Source organism: Barbatula barbatula (genome assembly GCF_947034865.1).
Source record: "Barbatula barbatula genome assembly, chromosome: 15".
Classification (NCBI taxonomy): Eukaryota; Metazoa; Chordata; class Actinopteri; order Cypriniformes; family Nemacheilidae; genus Barbatula; species Barbatula barbatula.
This window is the reverse complement of record NC_136778.1, coordinates 7402404-7422827: the sequence shown is the minus strand read 5'-3', so window position 1 is coordinate 7422827 and position 20424 is coordinate 7402404. Positions and strand designations below refer to the sequence as shown.

The window sequence follows — 20424 nt, the reverse complement described above, 5'->3', positions numbered from 1 at the left end:
CTGAATTGGTTATCAATGTTTGAGAGCATTTGTGGAAAAAAATCACACAGCATTAGATATAAAATATTTATTTTACAGCATGATTTGTCCTGGCAAAAAGAGCATTTTTCCTCATTTGTAAGACAATGTAAACAGATGATCTGTCAGTTACTTTACATTTAACAAACAACTTACACAAAAAGACCTAATATTACAATCCATTATAACAAGTACAATACTTATTCAATAATATTGTTTTGAGAGTTGCATTCTAATAGTCCTTTGAAACTTAAGCATTACAGTCGCAATGTGATAATCCTACGCAAGATCGGCAGTAAATGCTACAAGTTACCACTAGAAGCAACTACTTATAGATAAAGTGTAAAAAATGGCACATTTAAAAGAGAAATCCTGGTATTTTTAAAAGTTTCTGAAAAGTAACTCCAGCTTCAGTGCCACTGCGTGGCACTACCCTTTATCGCAAAGAGCAAGTTCTAAGATGTTTTTTTTAAACTTACAAATTTCTAACATTCTAATCATAGAAACATATAGCAGATGTACAAAGACACAATCTGTGTTTAAAACAATAAATGGCAAAAACGGTATGCAAATGTTTGCAAAACATTACTCCCTTTTCAAAGCTGAGTTCATACGCGTGTTCTCTTTATATGTACCTTGACTCCATATTTAAACAAAAAAAAAAGCATCCTATGTATATCATATTCGATCAAAATTCCTATCTGTGACTTTCTAGGCAAATACTGACTTTGGGAGCCTAAAGGAAATTGGAAAAACCCTTAGCTGGGAAACTCCATGTTTACTCCTCCAGCCTGCCAGGGAAATGATTATTGTTTGCACACTGAGTTCCTATTTGTGTTGTACACAGTTAACCGTTTAAAATGTAATACCAAAATCACACCGCAGCATGAAAACTGATGAGAATGATTGCCTATATCTGCACGCATTTGTTTAGCGTTGATTTGACGTCTGTCTGCTTCCAAACCCTTGATTTTTACTATACGCCTTATCCTTAGTCCAGCTAAAAAGTTCAAAAGCATATATTCCAGAACACCAGTGTCTCATTGTTCATCAAGAAACACATATAAGAGTGAAAAAGTAAAGCAGCAAGCTGGCATTATCACTCCCGCACTGCTGTGATGCAAGCAGATTTCGGGCACAGCAACACAATGAACATTTGGCACTCCATCTTTTCACAGCATTTGGAAACCGGATACTGCCAATATGTGCCAATACAAATTTTCCAATATGTAGCCTCCGAGAAAAATATTCCCAACAGGACACTCCATTTGCTCACGCTTCTTCTTGCTTTCGGAAATGATGTCTTTTTGACAGAGCCAAGTAAGCAGCAAATTATATCCTCCAATGACTGATTTATAAACAGCTGCGGTTGTACCCTGTGTCCTGAACGTGTGCTTTTACAGTGTAAAAGAGCTCTGTTTGGGGACGTAGTTCAGATTCTGGGAAAAGGGGGAGTCGTTGTCAGAGGCGGGGGATCCGGGAATTGACCCCCCTGATGGAAGCGAGTCCCTAAAGGGAGAAGGTGGAGTGAGCAGGGTCAGCTTACTCTGTGCCAACTCTTCCTCCTCCTCTAGAGTGGCACTGTCACACAGAAACCCGTGAATGAGGTCGAGAGCTTCCATTTCGGAACCGTCCTCCGGGAACGCCTCCCCCTGCAGAGGAAGAGGCAGTTGATTTGCAGACAATTTATAGGCGGGGCTCAACTTGTTGCCTATGCCGATGACAAACTGGGGAACTGTGGAGCTCAGCGTGTCCACCTTTCCTCCCTGTGGATGATCAGTGGTGGGGTCTATAAAATGAGTAGGAGAATAGGAAGGCGCTAACCCTCCCTCCTGGGTCGTATGTTGTTGGAGATGTTGACTTCTGTCCTCGTTGAGGTTGTAGAGAGCCTTGTCTTCGGGATGCGAGCCGTTGGGGGCTGCGTTGAGGCCAGCGTCATTTTCGGGGTGGGGGGGCTGTGAGGCATTAGTTAGGGGTCGTATGACCGCCGTCTGACTCTGGCCGACTGCTTGCCTCCTCACATGCACAGACAGTCTGTGGAACACACTCGACCCCCTCCCCTGGGGTCTGGCACCTGATTCAGACCATGACACAGACTTTCCATTAGGACTATGAATGAACAGAGACCCAGCGTTATTCCCACGGAGAAACGCCAGAATGCAACACAAAGACACAGAAGAACACCACAGAAACGTTATCATTGTGCATCTCATCATTTTTCCAACACAGCAAATGACTACAATCATCAAAACTCTCATGATAAGGGTTAGAACACGATGCGTAACTGAACGTTGTTAATTCATGAAGTCGCTGACAAAGACCTCCCTCAAACATGCTAATTGCGTATCTCATAATGACCTGCTTGCAGAGCATTATGAAAGCCGTGATGGCTTATTCTCCGCCATCCATTCTCTGTGCCGCTCTGCTCAAACCCAACACCATGCAATGGTAAAAAAGGGCCTCATGGTATTCTCCGCCCAGTTTCAGATCACAGCATTTGCTGTCCGCTCCTAATTACTGAGCTAATCGGACAGAGACGCCTCAGAGCTGAAAGCTGTTTCAGAGTTAGAGGGATCAGGATGTTTCGAGCCTCTGAGAGAACTGGGTTAAATTTTTAGTCAGGGGAAGGAGGGAGAAGGTTTGACATGGGAAGGGCGGGCACTGAGAAGTGGGTTAATACCGGGGAGAAGAGGGACTCGATGGATGGGTAGTTTGATGAAAATTAGGTTACGTTTTGGAAGAGGATTCAGCACAGATAAAAGACAGCCGTATTGTTGTCTGGCTCTAACAAAACACTATGTACAGTACATACTTTTTGGTTTGCAGCAGGAAGAAAAACGTGGGAGAACTAGCATAAGAGAAACTGAAATACACACACATGCTAGAAAAGAACACCCAGTGCTATCGTTGCGCTCCAACTTGTTGGTGTGCTACTGAGAAAGACACACCATTATTTGGTTTCATAGCCTGTATGTGCATTTAGCCCAAATGTCAAAAGTGTGACGCACTGCGACACAGCAGAGGATACTCACTTGGTGCTGCCGGTTGCATTGGCGTTGTTCTTCTTCCTGCGAAACATGTTGAGGATGCTATTACTCTGGCAGGGAGCGGCCTTTCCGTCACCCACATGCATACGGACCACATCAGAGGTTGTGAAGGCACTGCGGACGTTGCGCTCTGGCTTGGAGATGATGATATACATTTTGGGGGTGAACATGCAGCCAAGAGCTACTGTGACGCTGAGGCTGACAGAGAATGAGGTGGTGATGATCTTGTAGTTGGAGCCAAAGTAGATGGGCACAAAAGCCAGCCAGATAATGCAGGTGGTGTACATTGTGAAAGCGATGTACTTGGCTTCGTTGAAGTTGGCCGGCACGTTGCGGGTCTTAAAGGCGTAGTAAGTGCAGCTCATGATGAGAAGGCCGTTGTATCCCAGCGGGGCCACCATGCCCAAATTACTGGTGTTGCAGATGAGGTAGACCTCCCTGATACTGGGGTAACTCTTCACCGGCTCAGGGGGTTCCAATACAATCAGAGTGACCACCAGAGCCAACTGCACACTTATCAGAATTGAGGCAATAACCACCTGGGCCCAGGCGCTCATGAAACGGGGTTTACGTGTGCAGATTTTCTTCTTGCTGCCAGCCAGGATGCGGGCAATGCGGTTGGTCTTGGTGACGAGGGCAGAGTAGCACATGGCGGACGACAAGCCCACTAAAAGGCGCTGCAGGTAGCAGGAGATCACAGTGGGATGGGCGATGAGCGTGAATGGGCAGATGTAGCCGAGGAAAATACCCGCCAGGATGATGTAGCAGAGCTCGCGGCTGGAGGACTTCACCACCGGCGTGTCGCTGTACTGGATAAAGATGAAGGTGACGAAAAACGTAATCATGATACCGAGGCAGGAGAAACACACTGCAACAATGGACTCCACGCTGCTCCACTCCAGATATTTGAGAGGGAGAGGTTTGCATTCTGAAACAATGGACAAAAAGACAGACTTCTGGTTTGTATGTTAAGACATGACACATGGCCAACATTTGTTAACATAACATGTTGGCTTGATGTTTAAACGATGTTTAGAGATGGGTTGACTATAGACCACTTTGGAAGACGTAAACATTGCTGGTTTCAGTTTTTTTAAACTACACCAACGTTTGAACAAAATACATCCAACAGAACATTCGTAACCAAATCAAAATGTTAAATGAATATCTTTTTTAAAATGATTTAACATTTTTATGTAAGATTTTATACATAAATGAAATAAATACAAACTTGAACCGGAAGCGCTTCTGGAGCATCTTGAAAACCGGTTCAAAGTGCTCACAATATCTCTACATGATGATTGTGACAAAAGTTACGTTACATTTTGTTGCATATGTATTGGGAATCTGGCACTGAATTATTTACAATATTAACATATGTATAGGATTTACATGACATCAATAATCATTATTTATGTTAATATAAATAATACGTTAATATGACGGTTGCTGCCATTCCTGGTTTATTGCGATACCCATAGTTAACTAGTTGATCGAAAAACACCAAATCAATTGGGCATTTTGAAAGTATTTAGTATTGTACATGACATGTTTTCTACAGTACCATCATGTGGATTGTTCCATCCATGTTAAATTTCACGTGACTCCCGTATTCATGTCTGAATATTTTTTAAACACATTTTAAGCTCTCATATTCACTATGTCAGAGCTCTTCTCTATCTCAGATCAGTCTGCTTTTCTGGTAATCAGAATTCCCTGTAGCTGCTCAGGTTCCATGGTGAAATTGTTGAGTCTGACACACGGCTGATGGTTACTAATGGGATTCCAACCTCAACATTATCCAGCTCTGCTCTCCGCTGCAAAGCGCTGTCAAAACAACGCGCCGCTCGCAGGCAAGAAAGAGAGAGCGAGAGAAAGTGTTGGATAAGAAGGGCATAGAGAACAGAGCTGGGAGGAGATAAGGCTTGAATCTAAACATTGCCCGTACACAGCAAATATGTTGTATTGAGTAGGAGATATTCTCAATGGAATAGTCTTGTAAGTGTTTGAATGAATATTTAAATATGTTTCTGGATAACTTAATGGATGAATTAAAGCGTTATACCTGCCAGTTCGTCATCAGGCCACCAGCCCAGCTCACAAGCCCTGCAGGTGAACTCATCCTGAACGTATTCATTATCTTTACACGTTGTGCAGATCCAGCAGCAACTCACTTCACCTTTTCGGATCACCTACGATGAGAAAACAGATACTTTGGTTGATTGTATAAAACAATTCAATTCAATTTTATTTATATAACGCTTTTCACAATTTGCATTGTAAAACAGAGAGCGTTAAGGCTGCATTTTGTCGTTTCTGCATCACTGATGTAATTGTCAATAACCGTGATACTCAAAATAAAACAGAAATCATGTTTTCATTACGTGATATACTGACCCAAAAAAGAAAAATCACAATATAAACAGTAAAAGGTGAATTTAACCAATAGCATAATTTGTTTTGCGAAAACATTTCAATAGATATCGTGACAATATTGTTAATGTGAAGATTTCTTTCCCAAATAGGTTTTCCAAACACTCATTCCCTTTTCAAACCCACATTTGACTGGTCAGACTACTAGACACTCCTACCCCAAACTTTTAAATTCCCACAGTGTTTTTCGAGGAAAGCTTTCTACTAATAGCTTTTTCAATATATTAAGCTTGGATCCCAGTTAAGGTATTTAACATCCAAAAATGACACACTTCAGCATTAAGTGTAGTTTTTTTTTATGTAAACGTGCATTCAAGCCAATGCCACACACGCACCTTGATCTGGCCCTTGGCGCATGGTTCACTGCAGACCGACCGAACCATCTCAGTGCGGTTTGTCAGGAGCTTATAATCATTGATACTCAGAAGCCCTTCATGCCATGAACCCACATTAATGTAATCATGGCGGCCCAGTTCCTCCACATATTGCAGATTCATAATATCATACCTAAGGGAGAGAAAGGAGAGAGAGAGAATGATTATGCAGACACAAAAAAGTCTGGCATAATATATATTCTAGCTGTAGTTCTGAAACCTGTAGGGACCTGTAGTGATGCATAATCAAACCTTTGACAAAACATCATAAAGTCTAATCCATCATACATGTCGATAAAGTCATAGAGTTGGAAATATATTCATAATCTAGTTTAGTTAGAGTTGACCTGTACATTTCAACTCTTTACATCTTTACACATCCAAGTCTCTCAGGATATAAACCTCCACCTGGGATTCAAACCAGCAACATCCCTAAAAGTGGACAAAGTGCCACAAAAGCACAGATGTGCACAGGGCAATGGCAGTTTTGGCAGCAGTTGGAGCTGTCACCATCTCTTCATGTCTACCCTGACTGCATCAGGGTATTGGAGTGGAGAGGGGTGAAGCATCTCCTCAAGACAGCCAATCTGTTCCACTCCAATACCATTACCATCCGATATGCACCTCCTTGCATATGCTGGCTGGGGTACTAATGGAACCTGAGAGGGTGTTTGCTCAATTCTTTTGTCATAGATTTGCCCTTGTTAAAATGATCACTTTGTTGTCAAGTTGTAATATTGATATTAAACTTACTAAATCTGAAATCTTAAAAGCAAGATTCTGCTCTTCATGGCACAACAAAGTGTTTTGAAAAGCATGCCTATGATATATTAAATCTTAGTAAAGTTGTAGAAGATAGGAGTTGTATTATTCATGACTATTACCTGCCAGGTGTGTCTCCGTTTTCATCAAAGTAGATTTCCTCTCCAGACACGCCGCTGAAGTAGGTTTTGAGCAGATAGTCAAGCAGTTTACTGCCATCAATGGGATCCATCGCCTCACACAGTCCAGGATGGTTTGGGCACATTTCTGTGTGCATATCATGAAGGCCGTGAGCCATCGCGTATATTGCATTGATCACAAAGCCCATCTTGCTGTCCTGGACATAGTTGTCCTTCAAGCTTTCATTTCCTGACGGGGAGAGATTTTAAACAGACAGGTTATCAGTTTATTATTTACTCATTCTCATGTCATTTCAAACCTGTATGATTTTCTTCTTTAGAATATAAAAGAAGATATTTTGAAGAACGCAGGTAACCAAACAACACTGTACCCCATTGACTTATATTGTATGGACACAAAACCACGAAAAGACATTTCTCAAAATATCTTCATTTGATTTCCACAGAAGAAAGAGTCAAAAAAAGGGTTGGAACACCATGTGGGTGAATAAGCGCTAACATAATTTTTCTTATAAACAAGACTGTGCAAAAGGTAAAATTTGTATGTGTCATTTTATAATTTAGCACTGGCAGACCTAGCAATATTCATAAGCCAGCCCTTTGAAAAGTCATTCCAGTGCTACAAATACATCCGAGAGAGTTAAGACACAAGAAATCATCCTTCGAACAATTAAACACAATCATATACAGTATGTGTTAGATGTAATTTATTCAATGTGCATCTCTGTAAGTGTGATCTATAAGGTTTCACAGTGATCTATAACACACATGCAGACAGTTTGGGTACCTTACTACACCATCATCACAATGTTGTTGTTGTTTTTGCATTCACACAATTGAACTCACGCTGTGATAGGGCGTATTTCTCCTTGTGAGACAAGCTGCTCCTGTGCTTTTAGTGTCACAAGCTTAGCATACAAAAGCTGGACTGATAATCTCGGTTTGGCAGATGTACTGTCTGACTTTGCTTGACTTTAACTTTAAACTGAAGCCTATAACCGGTACAGCTTTGCAAAATGAAAGATTTAACGATCAATATCAATCCAATGCCATTGTAACGTGTGCTTAAACAACAGTTTAAATCCGTAAAACTTGATCTTCATATAAAAGTAGATTATATTTAGTGTCTCTTAACAGTACATGTATGCTTTATGGACGTTTTTACAACTTAAAATAGCTCTGCCAATCAAAGAAGCCAAACACAGTCCAACCCATTGTGCTGTCTGTTGCCATAGTGAAGTGCTTTTCAGTGCAGGTATCATAACATTCTAAGGTCGCGCATCAACTCTCACTTACCACCGTGAGGGTCTTACAGAGAAAAAGAACAACATTGGAAAATATCAGAAAATAAACTAAAGCTCTTGTGACATAAGATCTAACCAACATAAAGGTTATAATACTTAACAATTGGAATCATATTTGTATTATTGTAAAAACTTGAGGTAAAAAAAAAAAAGAAATGTTTCCTCATCAATAAACAGAAATGATCTTAAATTGGCAGGTTACCCAAAAATAGATCAATCTGTCATCATTTGCTCACCTTCGAGTTGTTCCAAATCTGTATACATTTCATTATTCTGATGAACACAAAGAAATATATTTGGAAGAATGCTCATAACCAAACAGTGGAACCAGACACCATAGTAGCTAACAGTTCTTGGGGAATTTCGACTGCAATTGTCATTTTCCCTACTAGCATCATTTTATGAATGAAAGCCAACATTCTGATATTAGTACTGCAACTAATGTCTCTATTAAATAGATTCTTTTTTATTTATTTTAACATTAGTTATAGCCATTCAACAGAATAATTGAGAGGTATCATGTCTAACAGGTAGGAAATTGAATGAATGAGGGTTGAATGAATTTCTCACTATACACTATACAGTCTTTAATGCTAAATTTTAATGCTTCCCATTAAAGCTACAAAACACATTGAATTCCTCTTTTCTTTTGTTCTTTGATTAACATTATTGACATGAAGTCTGTGCTTACGAAAATGCTAGACAAAACGGGTGTGGTTTTATTCATTCAAGCACAAAAGAGAAGTTAATATCGGTGCGTTGTCTGACAGATTCTGACAGAGATTCACTAAGGCTGACACTGACTGGCCGTGACTGCATACAGAACGCGTCAAAGCAACTGTTTTAAATCACGCTTAAGTGATTTAAAAGCCTTAACATGAAAAAAAGTGATTATATAATGTAATGAAAAAACAAACGGATGCGTTCATCTAATCTATAAAAAAATATTGCATGCGTTATGTTTCTCTCCGTTCAACCAAACAAAGAAATGTATACAGGTTTGTAGTGGGTAATTAATGACAGAATTTTTATTTTGGGGTGAACTATCCTGTTTTTAAGTAGGCTACACATATGGCAATGACGATAAAACACAAAACTTAATAATGAATATGTATGAATAATAAAATAAGAGAGATATTCACTTGTCACAAGTGCCATTTTTACCGTTACTTACAAAAGCAAATAAAGGCAATTCTATATTTCTAAGGGAACAACAAAAAGAACAATTATTGAAAAGATCACAAAATATGAATGATAAGCTAGCACATATCAGTTCACTAAATGGGATAGAATAAAATTAAATTAAATTAAAAAGTGTGATGTATGTAGTGCACTTAAAGTGGTTTATAATATAATATACTGTATGTAAATAAATATAAACAGAAATAGAGTATAGTTACTATACTCAATATCTGTTACTGCTTTGAATTGATTTGTTTACCTGTGCAGATCTTTTTGTAATTTTGGTTCTCCTGAGGATGCCCAGGAATGCGACACTGAAAGCGGTACTGCCAGAACTCAGCAAACCACGGGTTTCTGGTGTTAGTGTCCAAGCGCAACTTCAGAAAGTAGTCATTAAAAGACTGCACTTCCTCCGTCTGTAGCTTCATTGTGATCCCACCATCTGCTTCCTGCTCATAACCTTCCACCACCTCATCACGATCTGCCCAGCCATCACTTCAGACAAAAGACAACATTGCAGTACATGTCAGTGGTTTTGTATAAACACTACTTTCTATGTGCATTGTGGTTAAAACTCACAGATGACATTCATCTTCACTTAAATCAGCAGTGGGCACTGAGGCATTTAAATGTTGAGCCTAGAGTTGTTGTGTTATTGCATTTAGAAACATTTTCTCAATGACCCTTACAAATGTAGTTCTGTTGCACACAAAAGTAGATTATTGTGAAGAATGTATTTCTGGGCCACTTTTGACTACCATTATGATCATTCCAACTATGGTAGTCAATGGGGTCCAAGAACTGTTTGGTTACAAGCATTCGTCCAAATATCTTTCTCTCTGTTCAACCAAACAAAAACATTTATACAGGTATGGAACCACTAGAGAGCTAGACATTCTTGGCATAATTTCTATTTTTGGGAGAACTATCCCTTTAATTTCATTGAATTTAGTTATGTTTCCCACAGACTGTCCATGAGTTTTCCTTTCAACTTTTACTCAATGCTCACTACCTGCCTAACTTTCCTCCCCTACACACCAGCGCTGAGGTATCATAGACCGAACTAGTCAAAATTACCTTTAGAGGCTTCGACTTGACCTAAAATACACCTCTCTAAAGTGCTTTGCACCCCAAAGCAGAGCGGAAAATGACAGAGATTAGATACAGTGCAGCTACAGAGTGTTTTATTACCTCCATGAATAATAAATAAGTTAAAGCTCAGGTAGAGACTCACTGTGCGGCTGTGATATGCAGACAGATCACTGTCCTTAGGCTGTGGGGTAAAAGCTAACTAGAATGGTAATGACATATAGAAGGAAAGAAACCTTTTTGATTAAAATGAGTAAAATTAAATTTTCCAAATTCTTTCCTCTCCCTTATGTCCAGTTCCTCCCATGAATCGTGTCCTAACCTTAAAAGGATAGTTCACCCAAAAATAAGTGTTTAGCAGAACAAAGACATTTATACAGGTTTGGAACAATCTGTGCCTGGGTGAGTAAATGATGACTGAATTTTTATTTTTGGGTGAACTGTCCCTTTAAGTGACTCACAAATAATCCCCTCTTGCGGTGACCAGTGAACACATAAAAAGATCCATTTTAATTAAAATATATAATTTTATACTCCAAAAGTCCAAGTTTGCAATAACATGAGGGTAAATCTATGACATCTTTAAAATTAATTTTGGGTGAACTGTCACTTTAAATTGAAGCTTACTGTTTGATTGTTATCCTCCCCATCCAGTGTTGCGTTCTCTTTTTTACCATTGCTACTCCTATTCACCTCTCTTCTCCTCCTTCATTTAAATCCACTAGATTATGCTCTGTGATCCTGACGGTTGCCAGATTCTCTCTGGAGGACCGAGTAAGACAGGGCAGGCTTAGGCTGAGGGCCGTTAGAACTCATCCAGATGCTTTTTACTAATTCATGGCGCTCCAGTTAGCAGCAGCATGGCTGTGTGTTTCACAAGCAGTGTTACTGTGCTGGAAGCCCCTCATCACATCTGCTCTTGCCCCTCAACTGCTTCTATTCCGCTCTCTTTCTTTCTCGCATAAACTACATTCTAGAACCATGTGTGTTCTATCTGCATGTGTATGTGTACATCTTAATACGGAAAATAAGTCCATTCGCACATAACACATGTTAGTAGGGATGTAACAATATTATCAACTTCATGGTATCGCAATAGCAAAATTGTTTCAATATTACTGTGGTCACATGACTTTTTGAAATGAAAGGTCTTCCGGGCCTTTAACATAGAGAATTTCAAACAACATAATAGATATTACCTCTGTCAAGATCCAGCTGGTGCAGTTTTTTTATTTTATAAGAGGGAGTTTTAAGTAATTTGATTGATCTCATGCTTAACCTCATACCTCTAAGCAACAGTTATGATTAGAGGATACATAAAAGAGGACAGGATATGACATGGTTCATTTGTACATCATTGCAATGTTCAATAAATGTTTATTAAACACTTATGGATCTTTTCTGAAGTCTTCATTTGTCTTTTTAAATATCGCAGCAAATATTGTACCGCAGGCATTACACCGAGGTGTAAAAGTACCGTTAGATTTTGATAATGTTGTATCCCTACATGTTAGTGTCGGCTTCTTTTTAAACCGGTTTGAATTCACATGGGAGAAATCGGTGTAAACTCAAACCTCTTAAACCTTACAACAGTGATAAAGCAGATGTGCTTTAGGTCCTATGAGATGTGGTATAATACAGCTCCAATGACAGAGCTGTTGGGATGCCTGCAGGCAGTCTCTACTTTAATGTAGTTTTGCTGTAGCTGTTTGAACCTCAAGGCTTGAGATTGACCTCAGAGTGTGTTTGTGAGATGCACCATGGACTGGGAAGTCACACGCGCGTGCAAACACACACACACACACACACACACACACTTATGAGGGCAGTTTCCCTGAGATAATACAGTTATTGCTAAACTAACTCAGCATTCCTTATTTTCATTTGCGATAAAACGTGTGGTAGCACATGGTGATTAAAAGGATAGTTCATCCCCCCAAAAAATTATTTATTCCTCATGTTGCTTAAAACATAATAAGATATTTTGAGATACTGTATGTCTCTTTAACTACCCCTTTGATGATTAACACCACCTGGTGTTTATAACACAGATTTTCAGAGGTTGAATTTTAATAGCTGAACTTCAACTTAATGTTTAAGCCAAGACTATTTATATGAGAGGAACATTACATAAAGATTAAAGATATACCAAATAGCTGTGGTTCCGTTTTGTGCCATAACCTCTTCCAAAATCAGTTCACTCCTCATGCCTATTTCTAACAATTTTATTCCACTAAACTGATTTCACAAGTGTGGGAACGTCTCACGCACACACAAAGCAAACTCTCTCTTTCTCTTCACCCTCGTGACTAATAAATCTTTTAATACGTTCAAAATGGAGGGCTAATGAGAAAAGGAAGTTTCTAGAGCATGAGCCTTCACAGAGCTTTACGAGAGATCTCTTGCAAAACCGCTATATTCATAGATCTTGATTTCACAAGAAGGTCGTGCTGTGGAAAATCATGCAGTACTGGGTGCATAAGAATACGGAATCCAATTCTCCACATGAGAAAATATCCACAGAAAAGCCATTTGGAGAGTCCAAGCACACCTTGTATTGTAAGATTTAGCATGCTTTGTATTTTGTGTGGTTACTCTACTGCTCTATAATCTGCTCCAGCTAATTTTCTTCCTGCTTCCAGTTTCATGCTCTACTCAAACAGACAAACCACTAAAGATCAGCTGTGACATTGATAAGCCTGTAAATTTCTTTGCACGAAGAAACACATTTCCAAAACAATGTCAAGATGACAGCTGATTCTGCAAATAAAGTTCCTGCAATATTCTCACAGGATGAGCAGAGCCGAGAGGCAGTGTGATGCTAATCAAAGAGAGGGGCTTGGGAGGGACGCTCGAGTTTCAAGGGGAAACTTAGGCAATGTAATAATACGCAACGATTGCGAGGATGAGTTGGAAATCGGAGAATGTTTATTAGTACTTGCTGAGGCAACGCATCATTTGTGCTACAGACGGGAATGATTCAACCAGCTGGAACAAATCTTAAATCAGCCAAAGCTGAATCGACTGGTCTGTTTGTTTGGGGTAATTTTTAGTCAATCGTTCTGGGAAACCAGCTAAGCACCAGGTTGGTGAGGCTGAAAGCAAGGCAAGCAAAACACATCTTTTTTCAGCAAGGTACCTAAATTTGTGTTGAGTATATTACCAGAAGATTCCAGCAATACCCGTTGCAACTATGCAAAACACATTAACCGCACAGAAATCCCCTAAAAAACACTCACCAAAAAGGCTTAGCAGTTCCATAACATCTTTTTTACGTCCTAACACATAATGCAAATAAACGTGTACAATGGAGGAAAACCCTTAAGATTGATTGAGACTGGGAACACATGATGCACAAAAGGTGGGGGGTGCTTTGGTTAAACACTGTATTTGGATTGTTGAAACAAACTTAAACAATAAAGAGTTGATATTGAATGTCTCTGTCCTGACAATCTGTTCTTATGAAACTATCTCTTGGGCACATGCTTTATGGGACTCTATAAAAAGGTGCGAGAAATATTGCGGCTGAACTCTATTAATTTGTTCATTAAGAGAGCGAAGCAAAGACTGTGTCCAATGTAGCTTGTCTATTTTAGGCAATCTAATGTAATAAGTGTTAGGCGGGCTCCCTGCGAGACTGAGCATGTTGATTAAAAATTACAAAGTCAATGTTTTTTTGGTGCTGTAGAAAATTACAGCGGTTGGTTTTTTGTTCGAAATGAGCCGCCTCTGAATAAACAAAACACACACAAACACATATACACTAAGAGACCTTAAAGGGATAGTTCATCCAAAACTGATAGTTCTGTCATTATTTTCTCATCCTCTTGTCATTTCAAATCTGTATGACTTTCTTCTGCAGAACATAAAAGAAGATATTTGAACAGTGGTTCTCATTGACTTGCATTGGTTTTGTGTCCATTCAATAGAAGTGAATGTGTACCACCATTGTTCGGTTACCAACTTTCTTCAAAATGTAATTTTTTGTGTTGTGCAGAAAAAATTAAGTTATAAAGGTTTGAAATCACAAGAGGGTGAGTATATGATGACAAAATTTTCATTTTTGGGTGAACTATCCCTTGCCTTTCACTTGCTTTGAATTCCTCTCTCACTCCATCTCTACCTCAGATACACATCATCAACTTTTTTAGCTTTAAGGCTTGGACATGACAATACAAGACATTTCATTGAATCTCCATTCGACCCCAAAGCCGTTCTTCTCTCTCTCTCTCTCTCTCTCTCTCTCTCTCTCTTTCTCTCTCTTTCTTACTATCCCATTTATCAAGTACTGATAAAAACACATCATCCGTGTTACCCAACTGATACCTGAATAAGACAGCATCATGCAAATCCAAAAAAGGATGATAAGCCAGTCTCCCGACACAATGTTTTGAACTAGAAAGTCTGTTTGCTGAATGTGATGGTCTGCCCGTGATTGCAGGTGGGTGGGCTATAGATGTTGCCTTGATACAGATTAAACAAGATAGCTGCTACAACTCATTTCCCCATCTTCAAGTCTGCAAAGGAATCTGTCTGTAAATGTTATCCGCTGCACCAAATTCGCTGACAATTCAGTGAACAGCCTTTGAAAGAAGATGATTTTATGATAATATAATTTTCCACTTATAGAGGGAATAATAAGTGCCAATCACCATGGAAATAAATAACGACTGGCACATTATTAATTTTCTGAAGTCATTAGCGATAACATGATACATCCATTAGATTGAAAAAAAAAACAAAGAGCATCTTTTGCTGGTTATTTGGCGTCGGATTCGTTTCCTGAGAGGCTGCGAGATTGAATATTTAATACTTAGCCCACAGCATCTCCACGGCTCTCTAAAATCAAGTGACCTCCCTCTCTGGCACATACACACAGACCCACATTCAAACAGTCACACAGTATAAGACAAAGACGGGCAGTTCACAGGGATTTGCCAGCCAGCTTCTGAATCACAAATAATTCATTAATGGTGAAAAGTGTGAAAAGCGCCTCTTTTCACAATGTCCATATTTAAGCTCATCTGGTTTCCCTGGAAACTTGTGCATTCTGTAGCAACACAGATATTTCCAAGCATTCTGATGCGTTCTCTCTCTTGCCAAAATGACAACGCATATATGAACACACCAATTTAGCGATAGAACTTTTAAAGAAATTAAACTTCAAAGTGCTGAAAGTGAATCATCATCCACCTCTTTCCAAAACCATTCCTACAAAGATGAAACTAATGGTACATCATTTCATCTCTGATAAACTCTTTAACGTCAATTTTTGCTTCTTGTGTACATGCGTAAGAATACTGTCTGAATTTTACATTTACATACTATGTGCACTACAACCATGAGGAAGATGGAGTATTTGGACTTCTTAGCCCTGTGTGTCTCTCCAATACTATATTTTCTTTTAACATGATTTAAAATAAAATAATTACAGCATTTTCAGTTATGTAGTTTGGCTCATTTAACACTTTTTGCCTTACCTTCCAATTAGCTGGAACTCTCCGGAAACGCCACGACGCTTCATTGCCATCAGCAGGCTACGCACGGTCATTCCCTCACAGAAGCAGACAACCACGCGGGCTTTGGGCAGGCGCTCGCGCAGTTTCTTTAGCAGGCGGTCAAAGTGTTTCTCTCCGGCATTACTGTAGATCTTGTCAGAGTGGGCGATACAAAGACCCTCCTCTGCTGCCAACTCCTTAAAAGCTTCCATGCCGCTTTCACCATAGTTACCTGCGTCCACACGCAAAATGGAGGACGGTTAATAAATCATTATTTAAAACATGTGCCTGATTGTAAAAGACGTGGAATGGAGGATGGATTACCGACACTGATCCAACACATGTCTGACCCTTCAGAGCCCAGAATAAGATTGGATGGCAGTTCAACATGGAGGACACAAAATGACAGGTAGACAGGCAACTGAAAAAGACATGAAATGGAGAAATGGTCACTACCATCTGACACAGAAATGGCAGTAGTGTTAGTGTTAAAATATAAACTGAGTATTTGAACTCAATTTGTAATTATTATAATCAATAAAGCAGTAACAAAACAATAAGCCCCAGGGGTCCATGAGGTTCAGTGACATTACAGTGATAAGGGTGTTAACACATTGCCAATGATAATGAACAGACATTGCTTATTGCTTTAAAACAAATGATAACAGCAATATGACAAAGCAAATATATAAGATATTTGTAGTAATAAGAATCTGTAATAGCAGAAACACCACAACAGGTAACTTGAAACACTGTCTGCTTTATGAAATACTTCATGAATCAGACACAGGTGAACAAAGGCTGCAGCTTATAAAAGTACACTTAAAAAGATTTAGTGTTTTATCCTCCATATGGGCTGCCAGGCGGAACTGACATCCTGTTGTAAAGGCAGCAGAGGTCAGAGCTGTTGACTGTACTCAGGAGAGCACTACTACTGTCTAATCTGAAGAGATGAGTGGTGTGTGCTCACTGATGACTGTCTGCACGTCTATCTCTGTGCTGTGGGTGTGTAGGTGACAATCGGAGCAGATTCACAGGAAATACTCTCTGATAACAATTCTATTTTACATTTTTTCTCCGTGTTGTCATACACCAAAAGTGTGTGTTTCTGTATAATTATTAAAATGTATATGAAGAGTTAGGTTCCATAATAAGATTTTTGGTTTGTTTTGAGTTCATAAATACCGCTAACTAACACAACAAAACACAATAAAAACATGATAACATAATAAAAACATGATTTTAGATTTTTTAGATTTTTAGTTATTTAATTTTGGAACCCACTCTTCATATATACAGTATTTTTATATGCATAAATGAATATGTGTGTGTGTGCATGCGTGCTTGTGTTTGCGTGCGTGCGTGTGTATTTTCGTATATACAGTATATATATATATATATATATATATATATTGCTGCTGTTCTAACAAAACCTCAAATGTCCAAAAACACTGTACTTTTTAAACAAATAAATACTGTAATGTAAAAGTTTACAAGCAATCCTTCTTATTGGGTTGATACTGTATGTGACAAATTTAATGATAATTATTTATGGAAAATAAATAACAATCACAATATATTGAGATATGAGGTTTCAGAAGCACAGCAGTAATATGTATTTGGCAATATGAGTAGAGCTCAGTATAAACACCTATGTAACATTGTATAATGCTATACAATGCACTAAATATCCAGTTTGGCTCCGTTTGTCTTTATTTTGATACATCGGATTGTGTGAATCTGCTTGTAAATTAATTTGACATTAGTTCAATGAACTGGAATGTCTATAAAAGATTGCCGTACAAACTTGTGTTAAACTGATGCTTGTTTAGATCTGGCCATTAAAATGTCTTCAAACCAGACACGATCATTTATGTTTGGCTGGATAATTAGTGTCATATAGAATATCTGCTGTTACTATGGGCAACAGACAGAGACATGCTGATATTGTATTTGTGCGTGTCGACCTATACATACAGTAAATGTATTGCCTACAGTACATTTGTTGTACTTTACTACATTTTATCTTACTAATTAGTGTTCACTAAAATTTGAGCAGTGGACAATAAGAACTTCCAAATAACCAACTTTGTCAACGGCACCATCTTCCAGGCATTACAACTTATAATTCATATTGGGTTTATTTCAAATAAATCTGCTGACAGTCTTGCTGACTGATTTCTAAATAGACTTACGGTGAATATAAATTGAATCGTGTTTACTTAAATTATGTTTTCGCTAGCTGATAAAAGACTGTTTGCTGTTCAAGAAAACAGAAAGTGATGTGGCCCATGAGAACAGTGTTTGTCTCAATGTGGAGTTTAACAGACTATCATTTCCACCTCGTCTAAAAACATGAAAAACCTAATATGAAGTGATACACACAATGCTGTGACAAGCACAAAATGTGTGCGCCGCCAGTAAACAGGGAAGGGGTGGAAAAGAGGAAGAATTCATTAGTACCTTCATTGTGTATGGTTAAGCAGGCTGAGTTATTAAAGCATGCTTCCATATGCAAAAAGGTCTTTGATCTACTTACACTACAACTCTAATATGATCCAATTAACATTTATTATACATTTTAAGGGATACAAAATGGTACACTTGCTATTTAAAAATGCACCTTCACGATTGTTTTCACCTGAATTTGAGAAGCTAACAGACAATCGGATCTGATAGATTCCAGTATTTATATTCAAAGATCGATGCAACCTTATTATAATTCTGACTGAGTGCTTCTAACTTTAGAAAAGTTGTTTGTAAGTCTGTAAAAGAAGGGGGACAACAAGAGCAGCTGGTGCTGTCAATGACTTACCCTCTGTGTGAACAGCAGAAACATAAGTCCAATTATAGTGTTTAACAATGTCTAACATGGCACGCGCTTGCAGCGTATCAGAGGGCACTACGCGCAGAAAATACTTGAAGAGTGTTTTGTCGCTCAAGTCAATGCTGGTGGCCGAGTAGGCGATCTGGGGGATGTTAAACAACTGCAGTAGATTCTGCACCTGGATGGCCACCGAGCTCGAGCCAGGACCTATCACTCCAGCAATAGGCTTCTTGCTGGGAGGAGGTTGGTTGGAAGGCGTCCCGTCGATACACCACTTAGATCCGTCTTTGTCATCCCGAATAGAGATAAGGGAATCTCGGATGAACTCGATGCTTTGCTCTAAAGCCACAGAAGAGTGCCAGCACGAATCGCGAATCTCGCAGCCTAGGCTGATGTTGGGCAGCAGGTTCGGGTCGGCATTGATATGGTCCAAAGTATGAAACATTGCTTCCACCCGCTGGATCCCGTACTGCTCGCGCACGTCTCCACATTTTCGATCGGCCACACGCTCAGCTGAGGGTTGGTGGTGCACGGAAAAAAGCGCACCGATGATCACATCACCGTCCATACGGGCGACAGATCTGGCCGCAGCGCGGGGGGCCGCCGACCGCTTATAGATGTTTCCAAGCGCGTGAGGTAAAAGTGCCGGTAAAAACAGACACAAGAAAAGTTGGAAGTGTCCGCACGAGAGACGGTGCATCTTCAAGCGTGCCATTTTCCCCACTGTGAGACGGAAAGCAGCTGTGCGGGCATAGCGTGCGAGCTGCTCGTGCCAGCTGTGACTATGAGCGGTGGTCGCTTCCCTGCAGTCCCAGATTAAATTAACCGATCATGATGCGCAAGCGAGAGACCACGAATGCGTCCTGGTACCTGCTGAGAAAACAAAGAGTTAGACACGCAGAGACTAGAAAACATGCACAACTTATACAATATAAATGTATCATTTTTAAGGCTTGGGTCACTTAGAGGTCAGTGTAATATACGGATAAACTGAGCATATTACCGCGATAAAGTACTCAGTTAGACGTCTCATTTAAGCGTCACTTCAAAAGCTTTCTGAAAACTATGAGAGCAAACTTGCGTCATTCGGTATAGTTAACGAAGAAGAAACACTCGTCTAACGTCAGAAAATCCAGATGACCACACCATGAGCATGACAACTCAAATTTAGTTGGCGATATTGTCGAAATGTCTGCGGGTGACCAAAACAGAAGCGTTTTCAGAACCATGGACAGCGCAAATAACATGGGGCTTATATGCCTCACTTGTCAAAGCGTAACTATCAAATGCAATATATTGAGAAAAAAGAACTAAAAGAGTCTATACATACAATCGTGTTTCATACAGATCGAGTGATTATATGACCAGATTCACAATTTTAAATCCAAGCCTGCAGACAATACGATACATTCTCTCAAAGACAGATTTCGTACGGCGAATATTCATTTACCGAGAACGTTAATGCGCTTGTTGGTCATATGAGCTCATTTCCATTCAGTACTTGTAAAAATCAATGTCTTCATCGATCGCACTCGATCACAAATGAGCCGCAATAAGGATGCGATGCCTCGTGCACTCGAATTAGTGCCACCGCTAAACATCTGTCCGTAGCTGCTCGCAATTACCAGAAAACATAAACAACTGTAGAAACATCTGGACAGGAATTCGACAGCTACGCACCTGAGTCAATGAGACATCTCTTTACCTCCTTCTGAGACAGCTGGTGCACTGATGATATACTTCAGTTATC

General features: G+C 39.5%; 1 protein-coding gene across 2 annotated transcripts; it reads right to left on the bottom strand.

Moving 5' to 3' along the window:
* Positions 1-54: 54 nt before the first annotated feature.
* grm1a (glutamate receptor, metabotropic 1a) lies at positions 55-20424 on the bottom strand. 2 transcript variants are annotated; one of them, XM_079474437.1, is made up of 9 exons: positions 20355-20404; positions 18663-19544; positions 15830-16079; positions 9520-9755; positions 6757-7003; positions 5834-6005; positions 5131-5257; positions 3051-3993; positions 55-2092 (listed from the first exon to the last, which is right to left on the bottom strand). In XM_079474437.1, the coding sequence occupies exons 2-9, from the start codon at positions 19387-19389 to the stop codon at positions 1984-1986; spliced, it is 2811 nt and encodes a 936-aa protein (XP_079330563.1). In that variant the 5' UTR covers positions 19390-19544; positions 20355-20404; the 3' UTR covers positions 55-1983. The 2 variants fall into 2 exon arrangements, with proteins under 2 accessions (XP_079330563.1, XP_079330562.1); XM_079474436.1 differs by having other exon boundaries at positions 56-2127; positions 20355-20424.